Raw genomic sequence first — 24,276 nt, forward strand, 5'->3', positions numbered from 1 at the left:
TCACATAGACACATATACAGATGCATACAGACACTCTTTTCATCCATATACATAAGATACAAAGGTAAGAGAACACTGTCTATAAAAATGGGCTTTAAGAAGTGACTCAAAACAAGACTGACTCAAGAAGAAGACTATGGCTCAAAAGGTTTTATTGCATCAATGGCAATGAAAATTTTTATTTTGTTTTTTAGCCTTTTTTTCTAAGTGAGAAATTTCCTCATCTCTTCCTGCAGTTCACAGTTGCCCTCTGGTGTCCTTTCTTAAAACTGCAGGCAAAGATTTTCTATGCACAATTAAAGGGAAATTGTTTCCTTCTGCCTCATAGCCTACACAAGTCTGTCCTCTGATATTTCTCTCGCACAGAACCGAGTCTCAAAAGTGCGGAACAGAACTGGTTCCATACGGAACAGGTCTATAACTTTCCATTACGGGACTAATACACGGCATCCCTTTGTTTTCTGTCGAAGTGGACTAACTACTGGTCTACACTCCAGCCCGTAGATGGCGGTAATGCGCCTTCATGTTGGTTTGCCACCCGCCAATAAAGTGAGTAAAGTAAGTAAAGTAGGAAACGTGTTGAACCGGTATGTTCCGGCTTAGGGCGTCTTTACGCGATATTTTCCTCTCAACGTTGATGCTGTTTCTCGCTTCGAGGTTTTTTATTAGAAGGTAGGTCCTCTGAATTTAAAACATAAAGCCTGTTCGAGTGGACTGACCTTTACGGCCAAACTCCGTTCAAAAAGCAAGTGTTTTAAAGTTGGACCGTCATTTTTCACCGTGAAACACTTTCACCACTACGTCAAGTTCTCTCTGAGTTGGTTTAAAGTCCAGGAGGTTCCGTCTGCTTTAAGATTCATTTAGTAACATTAGCTTGTGTTACAGAGCCATGTTGGTAATGCATCACAACCGGGTTGTTTTTTTTAGATGTAACTAATGAAACTGATAGTGAGTGGCCTTCACCCTGAGGTCAGAAGGTCAGAGGTCAGATGATGCTAAATCAGGTAAATGCATTAACTAATAAGTCTTACATGGTTAATATTGTAACTGGTATCCCATTATCATCTGCCTGAGTCAGATAGGCCATATATATATAGTCACTCAATTCAATATTAGTTCAAAACAAAAAAGTAACTCCCACTTGGTTTACCTGTGCAGGATGTCTGGTGTTGTGTAGGTGTTGCAGCAGTCCGACAATTTAGAATCTGCACATATTGTCTGTTTATTATTGTGATTAGGAAAATAAAACCTGTGAGGGACTTAAAAACCAAGAGTAGATAGTGAAATGTAAGAAAATATTCCACATTTCTCCTCTTGCCTCTGCAGAATGTCCTCCACTCTCCACCGTCATATCATCTGGGAGTCAGATGGGTTGGTGGCCTACCTGCACCCCCGTCCCTGGACCCCAGGCTCTGTTATCTTGGAGCGCAGCACCTCTGGCAGCCCAGGAGGAAGCATCTTCCACCTGCAGGAGTCAGAGTACTTGTCCTGGATGTTGGGGGCAAGAACTGTTGCAAAGCTGCTGTGTGACAGGTTGGGGGTTCGGAGGTGTGCTCTGGTCAGCAGACCCCACAGAGACAGACCTGCCCAGGTGAGTTTTCAATTCAGTTCAGTTCAATTTTATTTGTATAGTGGCATGTCACAATACAGTCATGAGCAGCACTTGGCGACAGTGGAGAGTCAAAACTCTTTAACTGAAGACAGGTCCAGCAGAACAGGACTCAGTTTGGGCAGCATCTGCCTCGACCTGTTGGAGTGCAGCTACTCTTTATTCTGGCTACTTATTTCTTCTAAAATGTCTGTGGGAATGTGAGACTTCACCCATTCTGTGTGGTTCCCAGTTGTCTTGATGAAAGTTGTTTTGGATTTCTGTTTTCACCCATTCATCAATGGAGACTACGACTCCTGAGCTTTCCTCCCAACAAGCCCAACACAGCTGTCATCTGTACACACAACACAGGCATGATAATAGTTTTAATACCAAGACAGATGCATTTTGTCCCTCTCCCAGAGTGTACCTGAACTGCTCAGCAGGAACACTGCCATGAACATGATTTAAACAATTTGCCAGTATCATCTTGGCAGCCAGATGTTTAATACTTTTTGAAACTGCCTTGAGATGATTGTGTTGTGATTTGGCGCTATACAAAAAGTTGAATTAAATATATTTCATTAATTAAATATATATTTTCTTTTATTACGGTCACAACAGATCCGTGTCCTCCCCTTACATGGGCTAGATGCAGAATGGCGCCCTCACCTGGCGGGAGAAGAGGAGTACAATGCCCATGACCCAGCTTACTGCACTTCCAAGTCTGCCCCCCGATGGAACGACTCCAGCCTGACTGAAATCCAGAACAAGATTCGTGCCAAGCTTCCTTCACCTGATGCTCCTCCAAATCTGACTTTCTTGGGGGTCGATCCGACACACCCTGGTCTGTTCTCACGCATTGTTCGTGGAGAGGAGCAGCAGTGGCGAGTGTGGGATGACGAAGGTCATGTGGCCTTTCTTACACCCTTTCCTAACTCCCCTGGCTTTACTGTGTTGGTCCCCCGCCGACCTTTAACCTCGGATATATTCAAACTAGATAAAGAGGACTATGAAGGACTGGTACTGGCGACCTGGAAGGTGTCACAGCTTCTCGAGAAGGGGTTGGGTGCCTGGGGCATAGGGCTTATTTTTGAGGGTTTTGAGATTGACTATGCTCATGCCAAGTTGATACCACTGTTTCTACCTCCCTCGGGAGTAGAAGGTGACATCACTACGCCACCATCTCCCCAGTTTTGTGCTACTTACCCAGGATATGTGACCTCGGAAGACGGACCTGAAGCCAGCCTGGAAAACCTAAAGGAGATGCACATCAAAATTACTCTGATTTAGAAATAATTTAAAGTCGATTCCTGTTCTTGTGTTCATCAGTCACCAGCATTCCTCCCTCCTTTGGGAAATTACACAAATACCCCAAATTAAAAAATGACATCTGAACCAAGAACCATTGCATAACCTTCACATTAGAGCAGCTCTGAAGCTGTTATACAATGTGTCTCCATCAGTTATGAGGAATACTGAAAAAATATTTATGAAGCTGTATGTAATAAAGTGATTCAAACTCAGATTTGAAGAACTGATGAAATGTTCTTTGTGCCACTAAGAAACTGTCTGACCTGAAATATGAGATACCACATAAAGTGATTTTAGCTTATAGATTTGTACATTTATTCTGAAATTTAATCTACAGATACCAAATGACTGACATGAATATGTGTATTTTAAATAATATTCAGTTTTCTAGTATAGGACATATTACATTACAGACATTCAGTTTTTATAACCAAAATATGAAATGCAAAAAACAATTCTTTTACAGGCTGACCAACACAGATACAGACTAAAATATGTTCAGTTTTAAAATCAAAATAAAGACTTTATCACATATGAACATTGTAAAGCGAAAATGTCAACTATAGACATAAACAGCATATTTTGCATTACATGCATTCATTTTGATGATATGCATCTGTACGTCAACACTGCTGCTAATTGGGCCCACAGTGTGTTTCTGTCTATGAGGCTTAATTAATGACTGGCTAAGTGCTTCTTCAGTGCTCTGTAATTCAGGCGCTGCCCCAGGCTGTCATTAATGTGTACAAAAAGATATCCGTCAACAAGGGATTTCCATTACCAGTTAACACAGATGATGTAAAGAATGAACTCAACACTTGAAGTACTTTAACCAGCAGCCTCATTGGCTTTTCTTGTTAATTTCTATTTCCTGCAACAACTTTGGGACTGCTGTGAACTTCATGGATTTCAGCTGCTGGTTGCAGGTGTAGAGGGGGAAGGCAATAACCAGTAAACAGTGTAACAGAAAGGTCTAACAGTTAGCTGTTAAAAATGTAATTTTACGCAGTTGTAGACAAATTATTTTACTGACAAATCAGACACTGTACACTTCTTTTGGAAAATATACTAATAAAGTATCAAACAGTATATTATTGTACAATATCTTTAACTAGTTTGTTTTGGATAATAAACTATCGTTTATATTCTATATTATATAAAAGGATGGTATTTCAATATGAGATGTGCTTAAAAGAAGCCTAAAAACCTGCTTTTGGAAGGATTTTAGTTTTCACAGCCGTGCTGAATTAAAAAAAAGTTAATCAAAATATAGGTTTTCTACACGTAACTAGGGAAAAAACAGTTTAATTTCAGCTAAGACTAAGCTTTAACTCTTTTGCTAGTTGCTGCAGCTGTAGTTTTGTTACCATGCAGCTTAGATCAGTTTTATATTTACTCCAAATTTGACATGATACATTTCTATGAGATAATAAAATTCTATATGTCAGATGGTGATAAAAACATCTTGGCTCTTGTCAGACAGATCTGTAGCATTAACAGTGATAACAATGGGAATATTCATGGAATTATTTCATCAAATAACAAAATGTGGTACAGGCAGGGTCCTCTTAGCTTTTTTAAAAATAATTTTCTGAGGCAGGATTTACTCATCATTGGTGGCTTGATTACACCTTGACATCACCCACAGCACCTACCACCCACCCTCTCCATTTTCGTGATGTAGAGGAGAGGCTCAACGCTACAGCTCAGGTCCATGATGGAGAACAAGCTGATGCTGATCTGACAATTGAAAGCCACAAATGAGTAGTAGGACGCAAAGGGCATGAGAGCCACCGGCGGCAAGTAGTTGACCACAATGATGGCGAGAATAATCAGCACCATCTTAAAGGCCTTCTTCTTCACTGGGTGAATTTCCTCCTTTCCTGCTACAGAGCGGCGAAGGACCCAGATGATGGCAATGTTGCAGAAGACCATGACCACAAAGGCAAAGAGGATAACGCCGCTGAAGACCTCATTGACACTTGCAGCTCCCAGGATGCACTTAGCGAGGCCATAAGCCAGGACAAAACACCAGACCACCACCAAAATGCTAAAGCGGATCTTGTCACGGATGCTGGTGAACAGCACTGGGTGGACCACCGCTACGTAACGGTCCAGACAGATGCACACCTGGAACAGCAAAGCAGAAGAGGAATCATGCAACAGTTTACTCTGACTCAAGAGTATAATGTGATTTGAGATTGTGTCTGGACAGAGAAACAAAATTACTGGACTACGACTTTGATGAAGAAACTGAAGAAGCTTTTCAGATGCTAGAACATCAGTCCAAAATTATCCAGTGACTTGAACTTCCTGACTGACATGGGCTTTCATTTATGTCTTTTGTTTAAGAGAAAAGTTCTGCACTCAACCTTCTGGCCTTTGTCATAATTATAGACAACCTTGTATTTTTGGTGTTAAAGAGTAGAAAGCAAACCACAAAGAAATTAACAAAAAAGGTCATAAGGTGATGATGGTACAATTGGAATCAATTTAATACTACTGTATTGAAATATTGTATACAGTGAAATGCAGGTACTCGACTATATTTATCTGTGTAGTGGTGTACAAAATCAGTACTAAAACTCACCAGAAAGAGGGGTGCTAAATCCTTGATTCCATATGCGAACCTCTGAAAGTACCAAATGCGACTGTCACCCAGCAGCATTCGGTTCACGATGTCTATGGGCGTCATCACACAGAAATAAGCATCCAGGGCGGCCAGGTTAAGGATGAAGATGTCAGAGGTGGACATGTTACTTTTCTTGGTGGTGATATGCCAGATGACCAGGATGTTACTGGGTGTCCCCAGTGCCAGGTTGAACACCTTGACCCCAAAGTAGAAAACGAAGCCGTAAGGAGCCACAGCACATGCAGGTAACTCGTACCATAGTGGAGGTCCACAGGTGGCTCCAGGGCTGCTACAGTTCATGTTGAAGCCAGTGGCCGGTTTTAATGTGGTGTTGAACATTGCTGGGAAGAATTGCTGAATCTGGATGAAGAGGTTGAAATGTTATTAAAAAAGAAAAGGTAATATGTGGTCACTTGTATTATCCACATTTAATGTTTGTATCAAAAGTCTAAACGTTGCAGTGAAAAATCAAACCAACCATTTTGTCTCTGCTTGTCATCTAAAAATGTGTAAAATAAAATCGAAAACCTTCTGATGTAATGCCACACTCATACATAAGCATACAGAACACCTCACAGAGGTCTACAAGGTGGGACAACTCAACTCAACTCAACTCATCTTACCTTAAAGTAGGTTCACAGTGTCCTGCGGTCGTAGTCTGCCCACCAACTGCAGAGGTTTCCTGCATGTAGCATCGGATCTTCAAGGCCAGGGCTTACAAACATGCTCCACAGGAACTTAAGCCACTTCAGGATTGGGCCGGTGTGAAGGACATGGGGTAGCCCTCCTCACTGTGGTGTCCAACCCAAGCTGTGATTGGGCAGTAATACAAAAGAGTTACTGAAACATCTTCAGGGATTGGAGAGTTTAGAAACGTACAAAGAGGCGTGTTCACATGGAGTTAGGCAGGTTGGCACTGTGTCCCAGTAGAAGTAGTTATACATGCTGGGACAAATATTATTGACTTTCTTGACTTATTTTCAGGTCTGGGAAATAATTGTGAGCTGGGGACCCTTTGCCTTCAGGGCTCCCTGACTGCTGAAAAACCCAACACATATTGTTGTTACGCCTGTAATTTTTGTGGCACCAATGCAATGTTTCATAGAAACGACTTACTACTCTGAATTGTTTAATTATAAAAAAAAAAATCATCCTTATAGATTCCTGAGGTCAGTGGTCTGAGGCTGCTTCTTCATTTATGGTTTATGGTGTAAAAAGGTCAGTCCAAGGTCTGTTCCTTTGGGTGCTTTATCTACATTCATCTCACTGATGCAACTGCACATATTCAGTAAACAGGTGACGCAAGGTAAGTATAAATGAGAAATCCAATGCAAGATGTTACGAACGTGCCCAGACTGTGTTGAGTGTTGAGAATGAAAACCCTGCTGGGAATACAAGCTTGCAAAGTCACAACCAACACCCCCTCACTTAAATTGTGCCATTTGTTTTGTCACATTTTACATTATATAACCAACACATTTACACATTATCAGCTATGTGTTTCATTTTATTTGTGGTGTCACGGATCTGAGTTCCAACATGTTATTTACCAAAGGGACAAGGTTAATTGGCACAGACACCTAATTGTGACTCAAGAAAACACATATTTCTCAGTAGGAGAGTAAGTCAATAGTTTGTCGGGTAGTTAAGGCTTTCTCATGGTGAGGAACAGTGACTTTAAAACAAAAGGCATGTTGTCAAACTATCCACTCTTTGACACATTATCATCTGATTTTTTTTTTTTTGCATTGCACGAATATATTTGGTTGTGGTTTCTCTTTTTGCAGTATTTTGTCCAAATGCTGGGCCCATGTCATCAGACTGGTGAAGCTGTCTTCATAATGTCCTTAATGTCCTTGTGTTTTGTTGGAAAATGTTTCTGAGCTCTCAGGGCCACCATACATGACTGATGTTTGCTGCTGTCTGGGAAGCTGTTGTGTTCAAAAGGAACAGGACATTTCTGCTCCTCAGTAATGTCGTAGTCATGATATCGTCCTGTTTTTTGGGTCCCTCCATCAAATAGGACCCTACAAGAAAAATCCTGGAGTTCGTTGTCAATGTCTTGAATAGTAATTCGGCTCTACACTGAATGAACATACCAGTGATCATCAGCAGTGGGTTGCCATTGTTGGTTCACCCTCAGAGACATGTTTGGATGTAAAACCAACACACACCTGTGGTTGTCCATGTGGTGTCCGTGTCGGTGCCTCCATCAGGATGAAACAGAAAACAAAGCGTTAGCTACTTCACAGCCCGCTAGCCATGTTTTCCGCTCATACCAGCTCCGCCAAAAACCCCGTTTATACATTTCCCCGCTTTATAGATACTTGTTTTATGTTTAAATTTGGTCTGGGTGATCCTGATTCTTTACTTGTCAATTTATCCTGATTACTACGACGACTGAATGGTATTTCTCTTAACGATTTGATCGTGTCGCTCTGAGATGAGGTAATGTTAGCCATGTTGACCGTGAATCCCGCTAGCTTGCTACTCCCGCGAATTGTAACACCAGGTTACGTAATGACGAAAGCACGTTAGTGCAAGCCCTTCCGGAACCCATACAGAACCTATACAGAATCAATTGCAGCGTCTAAAGTTTAAAAAACAAAATGAATATGACAGAATATGAGAACCACCTGGGCGATTTTCACCCAGACTGAAATCGGCCCAAATGGCGCGGGAGCAGCATCCACGGAACAAGCCTTGACGCTGATTGGACCATATTCAGAGACAGGCAGGATTAACTGCCTACAACAGTGACAGATAATGTTAATGTGATTAAAAATCTTAATGTAATTTTATTTTTTGAAATCCTGTCTTTAATCCTTTGGTGGTGCGTCGCCCAATCTCCCTTAGGAACAAACCGCCCATGGTCATGGCAATTGGAAATTCTAGTTTTTAGGTTGAAACGTTTTCACCACTAATCAAGTGGCTTCTTCAGACTCAGATTGACTCATGACTGAGCTAATAGATGAATTCAAGATAGTGTTGATTTCATTCGTGCTGGTCAGTCTGTTGCATCCCACCACTCACAGAGCACCTGCTGATCACTTATCCCCATCATGTCTCTATTCACTTCTCACCTTTGTGACTTACCTGGCTCTCTCCATGAGCAGTTCTCCATGAGCAGTTCTCCCCAGCCCTGTCAGGACCAAGCTGCTGTCCCAGATGTGTCCATGGCTCCACTATTGAGACAAAAATTGCTACAATTTGAAGCTTCACAGCCGAATGTAAAGAAAGAGCTGGACTGTTATCTGGATGGATACATAATTTCAAATATAAAGGAAAAATGATGTTATATTGTCACTTTATGTACAATAGAATACAAATACTTTTGAGAAATCACATAATTACATATGAGAATACATATTGTGGCAGTGGTAGTTATCTGTTATGTAGCAGTTATGTCTAATTCATGAATCTGTCTCTATGCATCTTAAGATATGCAAAAAGAGAATTGTTTTTTGTGGTTTTGAGAGAGCAAAGTAAGTCATCCAACACTGAATGTAGACCACAACAGGCACCTAGGTTTGCATTCATTAGAAATATAAGCTTTATGGGCTATGGTCAGTGTCAGCAAATCTACTCTGAAACAAGCATTAGATTTCCAGCATTAGAAACACAACATAAAAACACAACATTAGAAAATGCAACATAAAAAACCACAAATGCATTGAGAAATAATATAACATTTTATTGAATAAAACAAACATCCAGGTTTGGCTTACAAATAGGAACTGATACATGAACAGTCAAATACCTAATACCTCTGGCAGTCTCTGACATATGAATCTCTAAATTAAGACAATGGTAACAAACTTTTAAAGTTTAAGTTGTTGTTTTGGATTTTTAAAAAAACTGCTGATTAAAGATTAGTAGTTATGTATATAGAAGAACTTAATTAACTGCTGATTCCTCATGTTGCTCATATGGCTTTACACAAAAGTAACACTGTATGTGTGTTCAAGGACATAAACATAAAACCAGCGTTAGGAGTAGACAGGCTGCTCAACAGCTTTTAAATATGAAAACATATGTTTCACCTGTTTTAGGTCATTTAAGAAAGTTCGGTTTTTCAGATCTGGGAGACATTATACATTGTACAGCACCCAGTGTACAACACACATTTGAAATGACTCAGTGCATTAAATCAGGGTGCTCCTACCATGAGAAGTCCTAAAGATTTGTACATTTTGCAAATCATAAGTAATTAAGATATTTTAAGAATATTTGCAAATACAAACATTAAAACTATACCAAAATCTTTGTGTGAACTACAGTCACCAGCTTTATTACAAAATGCAAAGCACTACAATTATAAATTCATGAGGCCAGTGCAAAATATTTTTGTCCACTAATATTAGCAAAGACATTCTAGATTTGATGTACATCCTATAAAATAGCTAAGACATAATTCCAGGTGCTGGGCTGTAATTCCCCTTTGTCATGATTCAAAACAGAAATCCTCCGTCATCTCATCTGTCTCTTATTCTACATGTCCTTTAACATTAGTATATTTTAACAATAGACATGAGCAAGTAATAAAAGATTTTACTTCTAGTGTCTAATATTTTCTATAGCATCTTCTGTCCAAATGTACTGTACAAACAAATAATAATAATAATTGAAATTGCTGAATGACAGTAATGTATGCTGCTCTGTTGTGTACAGTCCAGTTCATATTTGTTTTAATTGTACTTTATAGTTTAGACAGTGTGAACGTTACACTGATGAATTGGCATGTCTATCATGTTGGACTGTAATTAAAGGACTGTTGAGTAGATGCTAGAAAAAGACATAACATGAATCATAAATGAATATTTTCATTTTACAAATAAATACATTTCTTTCCTGTTTGTGTTGCTCATACAAACATAAATGTTATTTATGTACAAACAAGTAGAAAGAGATCGATGCCTTTCAAAGAGATTAGAAAAAGGTTTTCAAGTATTCAAGTACAAAACTGATAAAAACGTGCTAAAAAAAAAAAATAAAAAAAAAAATAACAAAGCTGCATTTTTACCTTTTGTTTGAATATTAAATCAAATTTAACCTAATAAAAAACCATGTTGACTAAAAACAAAAAATTACAGCCATGCTGGCCTCTGTATGATGTTTACCCACTCTCCTATATGTCGTAACATCAGCAACAACCAAAAACCAGAAATTTGTTCTATCAAAACTTGCAGAAAAGATGTTTAAACTAGTTAAAGAAAACTAACATGCTTTACTTATAACTACAAAGTGGATCTTTATATTGTAAAGGTATTAAATACTGAACGTCATTTAGTGCAGATAAAAGAGCAGAGCACATTGCAATACGCTTTTTAACTTTAACATCACTTCACTACTGCGATGGACTGGTGACCTGTCCAGGGTGTACCCCTGCCTTCCACCCGAGAGAGAGCTGGGATAGGCTGCAGCAGATCCCTGTGACCCTGATTCAGGAAAAACGGGTATAGAAAATGGACGGATGGACCACTTCACTATTTATTTGGCAGGAAGCCTTTAGTTTCATGATTATAACAAGCTGTTGCTAGTTTGAATCCCAAGCCCATCTGTGGAAATCTGGGACAGTAAGGTTAAATTTAAAACACTTTTCTTTTGCGTGTCAATGTACCACTGAGAAAGGTGTTGTTCCAGTGTAGCTGATTAGTGGCAAAATGAAAGAAAAGTTGATTTGTTGTGCGCAGCGAAGCCGGAAATCCCTGATAAATAGCAATAATAATATTAAAAGCGTAAAAATGATTTTGCAGCATGCACAAAAAACTATTATTTATGTGTCTTTAACAATAAGCTGTCAAACAGCCAAAACAGTTGATCAGGCAGTGCCACTGGTCAACCCCAAACATTTTTCCAGTAGTACCTAGGCCTGAATCTGAATCATCAGACCATCATTTAGAATTTTACTTATTCAAAAACAAAAAGTACATCGCAAAAGAACTTCCCTGTGTGTTGTCATAAGCTGTCATGTTTCTGTCAGTGAATCTCATGTGGAGGCGATCTTTCCATGCACTCGGAAGCGATAAAGGCACGTATATTCAACATGACCCCAGTTACTGAGAACACGCATCTCCACAATTCGATAAACCTCATCACTGGGGTTCTACATGAGGTGCATGGGGGCACAGGAAAAAAGAAAAGGAGAGAGAGACAAGAAAAATTAATAGTTGAAAGAAATATCTGCATTTGGACATTCAATAAACTAATCCCACACTTCTTTTAAACAGAATAGGAAGAAGTTAGGAGATGTGATTCTGTAAATGTGTTGCTGCTGTCTATTTAGACTTGAACTTACAGGCAGCTTAAACGTCTGCGTCGACTCTCCGTTCTCATCGTAGGTGAATGTCCCCAGCAGGTTTCCTTCCTCTGTGTCATTTTTCATCCCCTGGGAAAGACAAATTACAGCTCTGGGTTATTATTCACAATCTGAACTGGAAAGCATTTCTATGTGTCTGACACTCAATCAGAGTGGTATACTCTGGCTTCCTCCCACAGTCCAAACACATGCACTTTGGGGTTAGGTTAATCGGTGACTCTAAATGGCCCATAAGTGTGAGTGTATGTCAGTCTCTATGTGTCAGCCCTGTGCCAGGACTGTGATCTGTCCATGGTGTTCCCCACAACCCCCATGTCAGCTGGGATTCTCAACAGCCCAACCCCCAGACTGCATGTCTGTACAGGAACACTCACGTAGACTTCAAAGTCTTTGGGTGCGGAGTCGATGCGGCCGGTGGGGGAGTTGTAGCGCGGCAGGTGGTCCAACGTCACATGAGTTATCCTCACAGGGTGAGAGAGGGAGATGACAAGAGTTCCCTCAACACCATGAAACGCCCAGCATTTCCCTGGGAGCAGCACCGGGTAACCCTGCGAGGAGGGAGCAGGTGTAGCTATAAACATTGGAACTGCTAATCTTTATCTACTAACAAAGAAGACACTGAGGAACAGAAAGGACAGGTGGCTTCGTTAAGAAGAAAAAAGGAGGATGAGAGAAGATACAAGGAAAGAGAGAGGGAGATAAAGTGTATACCTGAATAACAGTGCGTGGGCTTTCAGATGGGTACCAAAGGGGGAAACCAAACAGGGTCACACACGCCGAACGAATACGATACGTCTCCGAACACCTGGTACTGATCACACTGGCACCTACACACACAAACACATGCCAAACAAGTAGTAATATTAATGGCAATCGGTTAACGAATAGACATCTTAATTATTACAGTACTGCATTTTACTATTTTTATTTGTTTTCCCAGTCACAAAAATTGTGGCTGCTTTCAAAACAAAAACACACAGTGAGATGTTTCTGACCTTGTGTCTCCAGGGCAAAGTCCGCCATTTTGTCAGCCATAGGACGCCCACAGTCTGAGCCGCTTCCTTTGTACTCAAGCCTGATTGCATCTTGTGCCTTATTCACAGTGACATGATATAAAACAAAGTATTCAGAGGTCTAATAAGAAATGAATGGACACAGCTACATGACAAAGGAAACAAGCCTCACAATAACAGACCTCTGTGCTCTGATTATCTTTGTCAGGTTTTTAGAGTCACTAAGTGGTTTGAAAATCTATCTACAGTTTCTATATCTCTGCCTACCTTGATGCGGTCAGTAAACCATTTCTCCATGGCCTGCTGAAACTCCGGGGTGAGATGGTCGAGGACAGGGGCAGCACTGGTTTCAGGACAGGGGGCGGCAGGAGGCATCAGCTTGATGGAAGATAAATCCTGGGATAGCTACAAAAAAAAAAACAGCAAGACACATTAAAATTGGTCAGATTGGAAGACTATATAAATCCCAAACATGATAGTTGTGCACATCTCTATCGGCACTGTTACCTTGGCATTCTGGGCCTCCAAAGATTGAATCCTGACGTTGAGGCCAGTAGCAGTGGTGTGGCCTTCTTTCTGGTAATCTGCCATCTTCCTGCCCAGCCCAGCAACCTCCTGCAGATGCAGCTGACTGTCCAACTCCATAGCCTCTAGCTTGGCTTTCATATCATGTATATCCAGCTGCATCCGCTTCTTCATCTAATGAAATTAGCCATAGTGTGTGGGTTAAAAAAACATATTGCCAACATAGTTTGGACATTTTATTAGCTTTTTCTCAGCAAGAACTTAAATTACATGCAAGTTCCTTCCAATGGGGACATAAACTTCAAAGCAATGAATTCTACAGTTTTCCATGTAATTATTACAATTTTTTTCTCAAATTAAATGACATCAATTTAACATTAACAAGTTAAATATAGTGGCATTAGATGGCACCTCCTATTTGCTTGTAATTACATCAGTGCCTGTGCATAATCAACTCCCCTCACATGCTGCAACTGAAGAATTATGTCTCTTGTGCTCCCTGCAGTTCTCCATTACTGTCACTAGATGATACTATAGCACAGCAGATTTTTCATCCTGAATTAGTCCTAGGCTCATTAAGACCTATTCACCAGCAAAATTCACCAGCAAATGTGAAAAAGGACAAGAGAACAAGACAAGACACATAAGAGGAAAAAAACCTGGGAAAGAAGCTCTTCTTGCTTCAGCTGCAGTTCCACCTGGAAACAACCACAGAAATACAAGTTAAACTTGAAAAAACTATATGACTGTTCATCACCTAGCTTATTGTTATAATAAGCAAAGTTATATTTGTAAAAAAAAAAAAAAACAGTTTTAATGAATTTGGAAAAAGTAACACATAAAAATTCATTTTCAAAACGTCAAATGATCTGCTTCTTACCAAAAGATGCTGCATCTTTGCTTCTACAGCAGCAGACACCACAGCTGGATCCTGGAAGGACAAAATGACTCTTAACCCACACTGAAGGAAATTAATCTATTTACCCACAATCAGTCTAACCCGCACAAACATACAACCAGTGAGATACTGTTCAGCCCTACCACCACAGGTGTAGGATGCAAGGTGCTGGATTGAGAAGGAGCAGAGGTAGGGAGAGCAGAATGTCTTTTGGGATTTGTCTGTGATGGGGTCGTGGTGACAGTCATGCGGGAGACGAAATAGGTCAGCAAGGGAAGGAGAAACCAAATACCTGTAGAAGACAGAAATGACAGTACCTTACAAAGAATATTTAGAAATAGAAACAGTTTACACAAAGTAAACATCACTTGTCTCCATGCATCTCTGAAAACCAAACACCTGATGTGTGAAACTTATAATGACATATAGTGTGAGTTAACCACACTGAGGTGGAGATGTGTGAGGCGTCAAATGTACACACTGTGGTCCAGACATTACCAGACCTGCGTCTGCAATTTCTTGGGGGAAACCCCAAGTATCACAAACCTAAAATGTCTTTAGGAGAGCAGGTGTGGTAGGATTTAATTAGCGCTCCACAGAAAAGCATGTCCACTTTACTGAAATACACAGGAATACAACAAATCCCCAGAGCAATCAGATAAAACACACAAACCTGAATCTGGTAAATGTGTCACTTACATAGAAGTATAATGATCAGGAGGAGAAGCAGTCCACAAGCCTTCTTCATGTGACCGCCGAATGATGTGTTAGCTGAAGAGAAGAGAAGTTGATTTGTGGGCAGGTTTGCTGGCATGTGAAAGCAGTATGCATGTGAACACATACTACACAAATCTACCTAAGACTTCCAGTAAAACAAACACAGGAATGAACATACAGTACTGCATAGATGAAAACAAACCCAAAGACATACCTAAAGCTATGACATGCATCGCTTTAGATTGAGCTGCAGCAGCCATCAGTGACAATGAGTCTGCACAAAACACAGGACACAATGAGATTATTAGATGGGCATGCAAAGACACACACATGCAATACCACACGCACACACAACACACTACAGTACGCACCCATCAGGCTATAGAAGGCACTGCTGATTCTCCGTCTGTATCCAGAACTGGGAGCCTTGCTGTTACTGCTCATTTTACTCATTCCACTGGTGGTCACTGTGGGCTTCCTATAAGTGCCCTCAGAGGATGAGTACCCTGAGCTATCCACACCACTATGACTCAGCTCCTTGTGGTTGGGCCTGAGGTGCAAGCCTGCTGCGCTGGAGCTGCACAGTCCAGAATTAGGGCTCTTCTCTGAAGGTGCTGAGGGGCAGCATGTGGGTGTCTGACTTCTGGTTGCTGATGGGATGAGGGCAGGACGAGGGGTGGCTATGGTGGACACATGGGGTACAGTCCTCATGACTGGCTGGGTCTGACTGCGTGGGGCAGAAGGACTCAGGCCTGAGAGGAGAAACGAAAATGACAGCTGTGAATAAATTAGTTTTCTTATACCTAACCTAAAGTAGGAGCACTTTTCTGATGTAGATATTCTATTAAACATTAATTTCAGTGGTGTATTATTAAGCAAATACTACCAGGTTCATTACATTTATTGGTCTATTTTAACCTCTGATAACAATGTAACAATTTATTTATTATTTTAAACTAATCTCTTGATTGTTTTTGACTAAAAATGTAACATTTTGTAAAGTTCAGTATAGTTTTTGCTTTAAAAATTTTTCAGGTCACAGGTGTTAACCACAAAAACCTATGCAGTATGCAGTGTTTTCTTAACCATTACGCCTGCCAATGCAACCTCCCACCCAAAAAGAGAGGTACAAAGCAGGCACGTCTTATATGCATTTGGACCAGTTAACTAGTTGCACAACTTTGTCAAACAGAGAAAAACAGCATTTGAGAGGCTAAATAAGTCACTTAGCACTGCTCTGAAATGCCTTTCCAATCCTGTTTCATTTATGTTGTTATTATTATGAATTTTGCAGTGACAGGAAGTCATTACTCTTGATGGTGGGCTTGGATGTTGTGCTTTTTTTTTTTTTACCATCAGACTGTCCTGTAGTGTCTGGTAGCGGGGAGCTGGGTGAACTAGCATTGCTACTGGCCCTGTCGGAAGTACGGGAGCCAGCTTTGCGGTTCCCTGCCTTCTTCTTAAAAACCCTGAAAAAAATGCAAGAGGAGGATCAGAGAAAGGATCATCATTGATCTGTTGCAAAATTGAAGTTGTTGCGCACACACATGCACACACGCACACACACACACACATACTTGACAGGATTTTCACGGTAGGATATGTTTGTAACACTACTCGAGTCAGATTCTTCATCTGAATTGTAGTAGCCACCAGATACAAGGCGAGAACTCCGACGAGACATGACTGGAAGGGAGAGAAAAATAATGAGATGAGATTTATCATCACTTTACATAGCTCCTTAAGTTATACGATGCCTCCGATCAGTACACACTGACAAGAGGAATAGGATTCACAGAATGCTTTGCATTTTATGGAGGGAAGACTACAAGGAACACTACTTCATTGTGTTTACTGTCACAGTATAAACTTAATTCTATATGAATACAGAACAAACATCCTTTTTCCAAAAACATTTGAGAACCTGAAACTATATGTAGGTAACTATCGGCTCAATGCTGCACCTCTAGCAGAGGCACTGCTCTTGCCTGGTAAGGCAGCACAATATTCACAATATTATGATGCAACAAAATCTGAACAGCCCCTCTTACATAGTACAAAGAGGACCAGGAGCAACAGCGTATGTTATAGTACCACAGTAGTGGTAGGAGTAGTGGTAGGTATTGTTGCAGAAGCAGCAACAGTAGGAAGTTGTAGTTATAGTTGCAGTAGAGTATTTGTGTTACTACTAGTAGATGCAGAAGGTAATAGCTCTAATAAAAGTATCTGCATCAAAACAAATAGTTAAAGCAGCGTAACAGCGTAACAGTTAAAGCAGCTTGTGTTAACAGCGTGACAGATGCTCTCTTGATTAAGCGTGTCTGCCTGTAATCCACTTAATCTACAGGAGCCGTCCTGCTGCTGAGACATTCAGAGTAAAAAACAAAACAAAAAACATCCACACCCACACAAATACACATATCTGAACACACAAGTTTAACAGTGTTAATATGCTATGGCCTTAACACATATAGTACAAAACAATACTGCAAAGTGACACAAACACACATATAAATCATACATACCTTAACTTATACACCGTACTTAAGGTGAATTGAGGCCAAGTATGACACAGCCGGTGAGGTTTTCGACAAGAGCGACCTGACTACATCTTCTGTTTGTTAGAAAGTCTCTGCTGGCTTAACTTGCACTGCCATCACAAAGATTATGTAACAGGAATCTTAAACTAAGCGCTCTCATTGGTCATTGTGTTCTTACAGTGCTGATAATTAGCATTAACTAGAGCTCACAAGCTTAGCTACTTGTGGTGCTAACTCCTCTGGCAAATAAGGGCCCATGTTTATCCCTCTTTGTTTATATCCATTAACTGGAGGAAAACAGGTTTGACATCATTAATTAGTTACAACCATTTAGTTACAGCAGGTAACAGGGAGATTTATGTTTATATCAGTTTTCATCTCATAAATAAATAAATGTCTTCCACCCATAATGTCACATCTTACTCCATATTAACTAAAGGCTGATGATTCTGTCATGTCACCAGTTCCAGAGATACTTCTCTAAAGACTGCCACATGTGAATAAACAGGTTAAACTGACATGATAAGGGAAAACACATTGTAATGGAAGATTTTTTGCTTCAGTCCTACATTTATGCAATAAAATAAGTGTTACAGTGTGACAAACTTGCCATTTAAGGTAAGCGTTTAGATTTTACTTGATGCACAGCGAGTTAATCTGTTCTGTAATGACCATCGCTGCTAGAGTTTCCATTCATTTGACTCCACACCATCAGAAAATCCACCAACCTTTAACATATGCTCTGTCCAGTCCTGTTTAATGGTATGTCCTCAATCCTAATGCAGCCTGCTCTCCATTAAAAGAGATGTGTGCTCTCAGAAGAATATAACATCAAATTTGAATAAGCGTTTTGTTATCTTTAGCGCAGAACTACAGCAGAGCAGTAACTAACTCATGCTACCGTGAAGCGCGGCAAAAGATGACAGGAAGAGAAGTTGTGGCTATATGTACCCAACAGATAGAGACAGGAAGTCAGTGTGAACGCACGCATGCACGCACCCACACGAAATCCTCCACTCCCCAATAGGTTGTTAGTGCTTAATTTGACTATTTTACATCCACTCAGCCATTCCTCACACACACTTGCTCAACACTAATGCATTATTCGTCCACATTTTTTCATTTAATGTTATCATCATCGATTAGTTTCATGTCCTGTGGCCAGAACATCACCCAACTGTGACAGTGTAAACACGCAATAACAGCAACATCACACATGACTACACCTAACAACAACCCATTGCTTTGGTTGCCAATGCCAGCATACAGGCCCCCTCTGTTTACTGTAAACAATGACAACACACCATCACACTGAAACAGAGCAGCAGCAAACCACATTATTTTCTTGAATCACAAAGCTGCACCTACTCCCCACTCTCTACACTTAGCATGAGAAGTGTTTCTCGCAGAGCGACCTGCTACAAATACTGTAACTCTCCTCTGTTCAACCACTGGGCTGTTTACACAGTAATTGAGCAATCAAATGCCTGTTTTTTCACAATTACAGCAGCTTTTATTTCTCCATAATGCTTCAAGAAGATTTAGTTGAGTATGGAGAGGGAGAGTAAGGTTGTACTTTGATTCCCTCAAATCCTCCCTTCTACTTTAAACAGCATTTCAGTGCAACCTGGCTCAGCACTTTTGCCCTCCTGAACATACCAACCCCCTTCTTATTCAAGCAGAAGATGCCTATGCAAACCACTGCTCCTCCTTTGCTTTTCTTGACAATTATTCCCACCATGCTTTGCTTTTGTCACTACACAGCACTACTCTGTGGTCCTTGGGTATATGTGTGTACATGAGGGGTCTGTTAAATGATAATCAGCAGTATGCCACAATACATAGAGAGATCTTTAATGCCGGATTCATGTGTTGAAAGAGACAAAAGGTGCAGTTGTTCATCCAGAGTAGGAAGCACAGACTGCTAAAAATCTAAACCATGTTCCATTACAGCTACTGTAATCTAAATTACAATGACGAAGGTGAGAAAAAGCATATCAAACCTCCCATTAACTGTATTTCGGGTACTGTCACTGTTCTCCCCACAGGAAGTGAATTAGTGCAAAAACTCCAAAGTGAAACTGTCTCCTGAACAGCAGTGAGCAGGTGTAGTCATCCCGTTGGTATCTCACATCCCCTTGCAGATTCACAATGACACAGAGTGAAATTCTTCTGTTGGTTATTTTTTCAATTAATTGTTTGATTTATAAAATATCTGAGAATAGTACAAAATCCAGGCCACAGTTTCCCCAGAGTCCAATGCAAGGTCTTTTTTTTTTTCCAACTACCAGTTCAAAAAGCAAAGACATCTATTTCACAGACACTAAACAGATAAAAGCAGTGTCTAAAGCAGAGAATAGTATATAATAGTATATAGTATAGAATTATTTTTGCTTAGAAAATTACTCAAGGATTAATGAACTATGAAAACAGCAATTATTTCATTTTTTATCGATCAAGTAATCAACTAAGTGTTTAATTGTTTGACCCCAATAAGTCACTAGCAGTGATCTACAGTGGACTGAAATCTGAAGGAGCAGAGACCAGGATGTAGCAGTGGTGTTTGTACAGGGCTGGGCGGGGTGGGGTGCTGTAATTGGCCCAGTATATTTACCACTGACATTGGCAGGGTACTGACAAAGAAGGAAAAAGGACACTGGAGCAAAAGAATAAAGAAGTAACAAGAGAAAAAAAGACAAAGAGAATGGGCAGCTTGGGACGAAGATGCCTGAATAATGGATAGAGAGAGAGAATGATAGGTAGCAAAACAAAGATGAAAGATTGAATGGTGGACCAAGGGGTAAAATCATAAAGCAGAGGAAGAAACAGGAAAGTTTAAGTGTCAATTCATTGGACAGAAAATGTGTAAAATACTCTTCAAGGTTTAGTGCTGCTAAGCTCAAGCTAGCAAGAGGGTTTGAGTTATCCCAGTAAGTGGAAACATGCAGAAAAAGAGAGAGAAAAGTGCACGAATAAAAGGGGAAAACATGAAAAGTATAAACACTGGGAAGGAGCAGGCAAAGAAAGGAATGCAAAGTCTTCTACTAACCATAACCAACTGGCAAATGCTTTGATACGGTGGCTAACTTTAGGGTAGCGCCAGTGAAATACGACATGTAAAGCAGATGAGTCATCTGTGTGCACAAGCTTTAGACAAATTACCCAAAGCCTTTTGTAATGCAGAGAGGGGAAAAGACTAACTCCAGTCATTAATGCTGAGCAGCTACCTAATATGGTATGTTAGTATCAATGTGATCCAGATGCCTGGATTGCATTCCCTCAGCGTCTTTCCATTAATTTCTCTGCTTTTGTTGAGAGCTTGCTGTACACTGACTTACAGTAGTGCCAGGGAATATGGCTGAGCCTGAGATCCTCTGGAAAGAAGTCCCACAGCCGGGTCACTCAGCTGTCTGAGGATCCCTGCCTGACAATTTCAGTCAGGCAAAATGTCCTCTGTCCCTCCCCAAAACTCTCTCTTATCCTATAGTCTTCTCCCAACTGTTGTAATATGTTGTATGTGTTTTAATTACCATCTTAATTTAGTTCTTACAATATTTGCTTTATCAGTTGTTTATTAGTGCAATAGCTGTGATTTAGTGCTGTAAAATGTGTAAATAAAATTGAGTAATAAGTTAATAAAACTCATAAAAAGCCTGGTTTATTATATATATGTACATATGCAATAAATCCTAAAATCATGGAGTGGATTATGGTCTGTTTGTGTTTAAACTGCTGTAGCTAGAGTATTACTGTGCTGTTGTTGAGTCACACTGCATTATACTGACATGTGTTTCTATTATTTCATGCACTACATTTATATCAACGAGGTTAGGCTAAAAACAGAGGCACATCTCCCTGTATAAAGCAGTGCAGTTAGATAGCCACACACACTACAGACTCCAAAATGACCACACAGTAAATCCATGCCTTACTTTCAACAACCAACTATTTAACATTACCATCTTCAGGAAGGAGTATTTGTTGTTTTGGATTGTATTAGTTAGTATTACCCAACAAACTGCCAGACTCAGACACAACAATATGACTGTAAACAAAAAATCCTGCACCGGAACAACAGAATAATAAAATAAATAATCATAAAAACACTCTTTTAAACTTGTTGAGTAGGTTATTACTCACAGGGGTGATGTACTTAGCAATTATAATAGTTTCTTACACGGAAAACCTGCACAACATGTTGGGTTAACATTAACTTAGCTAGCTAACTAGCGTTAATTAATAAAAAAAGTTGTTGACCGCTCTCTACTGGATCCGTTAACTTACCGTGGCCAAGCTAACAAACCTTTGACAAAAATACAATATCTACACGCCTACACAATGCACTTAACTAGCTAATGTTCACGCCTCCGCGTTTATTGATTAGTATCGATTTTGGGCAGGGAGCTAGCGTTAATTAAAAAAATGTTAGCTAACTAACCGTAAACAGACTCCAGCATAAACTACTAAACAGTTGTTCATCAACACATAAAGTCCACAGACACTGAAAGACAGTGTTTTATGTTTAACGCTGACTGAACAATATTAGTTAACACACTAATATAACTCGGGGCCGTTAACTTACCCCGTTATGTTGCCAGGTCTGTCGCAGTTGAACGAAAACACCAACAACCAGGCGGTAACTGTCAAATTCTCCGTCAGGAAACGATGATACTTCTCTCTTCAGCCCTCAAGACCACCAAGCTCCGATTAAAGAAGCACCTCCTTAGTGCTCAACTCCGGTAAAGTCCCCAAACAGCGATTTAAAAGCTGGTGAATTTCCATGAGTCAAGCGTGGAGCTGGGTGACATGACGCGGACCGACAGTCGAGCAGCCTGTTGTGACAGCTCGGGGGCTTCGCCGCTGTTCACATTAGCAGAGTCAAGCTAGCAACATAAAGGCAGGACACTTCCGGTCCTTGTTTACAAAATAAAGCTCTGCGTTTTACAAACACGCATCTTATTTGACACCATGCGCTTCTGTGGACTTTTCTTCTCTCTTCTTTTTTCTATCACAGTGTGGCTAAAATTATTGTAAATATTAATATTATTGACGTTAGCTTAACAACGTTTGGATATTTTCAGATAATAATTGAGATTTAACCCATAGCGTTACATGATTTGAGCGTTTTAATGAAACAACGCATCTGTACCATTTAAAATGCTTAATAAACTGTCACTTGGTTGGTTTAAAGGTAAGTAGTTTTGTTTAAAATTAAATTAAAATTTAGCTTGTTTGAGATATACACAAACTGAATTATTGTCAATCATGAAATAAACTTTCTGTGGAGCTAAATTGTGTATTATTTTCTTATTTAAACGATCAAAGATTTCTTATTACAGGGTTTTCAACAGGAAATAGTGACCATCAGAGAGCTCCCTTTTCATTTTATTTATTTATTTTGTACACGACTATAGGGATGACGCTGTACACTGATGAAAATTGTTTCCGGTTTCATCGTGTGGGCGGTTCACAGCACTATGCTTCTGGCAATAACAAAACACAGTGCGCCATCTACTGGTCATATATATGTGCCCTCCATGAAATGCTTCTCTTCAGCTGCTGTTCAGCCCTGCAGACACACTGTGGCGCCATCCTGCCGTGTTAACTAACTAACTCCCAAATACTGCTGGCTTTGACAGGGAGGCTCCTCACAGGTAATGATGGCCCATGTTAAATTAAACAGTACAATATTACTTGCCTGTCCAATGCTATGGCTGTACTTACAGTCACAGGAAGTCAAGCACAACTCCAGGCATAACTGTAATGAATGCAATATATAATACATACCATTTTATTAGGCAGGTAAAAGGTAATGCAATCTAATAAATTGTACTTGTCCATTGAGATTATTTGTTCTGTATAATGCAACTAAATCAGCACTCTGTACATTAAATTATTTAAGGTTCATTGCATTTAAAAACCTTAATGATAAATAATAACACCTAGAGAGACTAGAGATTTTAGAGAGGTGACAGGGCTGATTTCCAAATGTGTATCTAAAAGCTTTTTATGTGTATTGATTAACTGAAGAGAGAAAGCGACAACTGCAGCAGCAGATAGTGCAACCATCCAAGGTCAGACCTCTCAGAAAGAGAAACCAGGTTTTAGAATGGTTTCTTCAGTCTGTTTGCCACAGGTGAGGGACCAAGCTCACCTAAAATACAACAAAAAGCTTTTAAGCTAAACCCTCAGGGCTTTGGTGCTCTTTATAGTATGGTAAGCAGCCCAAAATAAACCCAATCTGACCTTATCACTAGGCAGACAAGGTCCAGCCAGTGGGAGAGAAGGAGGAAGAGCAGATAATTTTTTATTCCAACGGGTCATTTTAGGGGGAAAAAAACAGCTCAGAAATGCAGCTGGTATGTCCGGATTGTTCCTTATTTGATAAATAATTTCAGAAGGTCTGGGGACTATCAGCAGTACAGGCGGGGCCTCTGGCCACTGAACTTCACTGGCACAATACATGTGTATGTTCTGTGTCTGAACATGTGTGTTCGTGCCTGTGTATTTACGCCCGTTGAACCCATTGTCTCAGAGTCTGTTATCATTATGCAGCAGTTTCCTCTGGCTGGGGTGACAGAGAGACAGAGAAATAGGAATACACTCAATCATCAGTTGTTCAACAATGAAGAGTCTATAAAGTTGACAAGCTCATCACTCCCGAGGCCTATTCCGCTGACTTTCAACACAGCATTTTTTATGCACTCTTTCATGTCTGGCATTTCCCTCC

The 24,276-nt window shown here is 40.1% G+C and overlaps 3 protein-coding genes across 6 annotated transcripts; 1 reads left to right on the top strand and 2 right to left on the bottom strand.

Annotated features, from left to right (window-relative positions):
• Positions 1–567: 567 nt before the first annotated feature.
• LOC113127705 (uncharacterized) lies at positions 568–3,203 on the top strand. 2 transcript variants are annotated; one of them, XM_026302409.1, is made up of 4 exons: positions 598–672; positions 928–1,004; positions 1,327–1,591; positions 2,213–3,203. In XM_026302409.1, exons 3-4 carry the CDS (start codon positions 1,328–1,330, stop codon positions 2,879–2,881), a joined length of 933 nt encoding a protein of 310 aa, XP_026158194.1. In that variant the 5' UTR covers positions 598–672; positions 928–1,004; position 1,327; the 3' UTR covers positions 2,882–3,203. The 2 variants fall into 2 exon arrangements, with proteins under 2 accessions (XP_026158193.1, XP_026158194.1); XM_026302408.1 differs by lacking the exon at positions 928–1,004 and having other exon boundaries at positions 568–672.
• A 1,310-nt stretch (positions 3,204–4,513) lies between these two features.
• LOC113128060 (proteinase-activated receptor 3-like) lies at positions 4,514–5,873 on the bottom strand. Its single transcript, XM_026303103.1, has 2 exons — positions 5,493–5,873; positions 4,514–5,032 (listed from the first exon to the last, which is right to left on the bottom strand). The coding sequence occupies exons 1-2, from the start codon at positions 5,871–5,873 to the stop codon at positions 4,541–4,543; spliced, it is 873 nt and encodes a 290-aa protein (XP_026158888.1). The 3' UTR covers positions 4,514–4,540.
• A 5,141-nt stretch (positions 5,874–11,014) lies between these two features.
• sun2 (uncharacterized) lies at positions 11,015–22,397 on the bottom strand. 3 transcript variants are annotated; one of them, XM_026303806.1, is made up of 16 exons: positions 22,129–22,397; positions 16,584–16,692; positions 16,360–16,475; positions 15,378–15,758; positions 15,221–15,280; positions 14,989–15,060; positions 14,433–14,581; positions 14,272–14,322; positions 14,051–14,089; positions 13,374–13,565; positions 13,134–13,271; positions 12,849–12,945; positions 12,565–12,680; positions 12,228–12,401; positions 11,833–11,922; positions 11,015–11,640 (listed from the first exon to the last, which is right to left on the bottom strand). In XM_026303806.1, exons 2-16 carry the CDS (start codon positions 16,688–16,690, stop codon positions 11,524–11,526), a joined length of 1,899 nt encoding a protein of 632 aa, XP_026159591.1. In that variant the 5' UTR covers positions 16,691–16,692; positions 22,129–22,397; the 3' UTR covers positions 11,015–11,523. The 3 variants fall into 3 exon arrangements, with proteins under 3 accessions (XP_026159591.1, XP_026159592.1, XP_026159593.1); XM_026303807.1 differs by lacking the exon at positions 22,129–22,397 and adding an exon at positions 18,275–18,470; XM_026303808.1 differs by lacking the exon at positions 15,221–15,280.
• Positions 22,398–24,276: the final 1,879 nt, after the last annotated feature.

Source organism: Mastacembelus armatus, chromosome 1, assembly GCF_900324485.2.
Source record: "Mastacembelus armatus chromosome 1, fMasArm1.2, whole genome shotgun sequence".
Taxonomy (NCBI): Eukaryota; Metazoa; Chordata; class Actinopteri; order Synbranchiformes; family Mastacembelidae; genus Mastacembelus; species Mastacembelus armatus.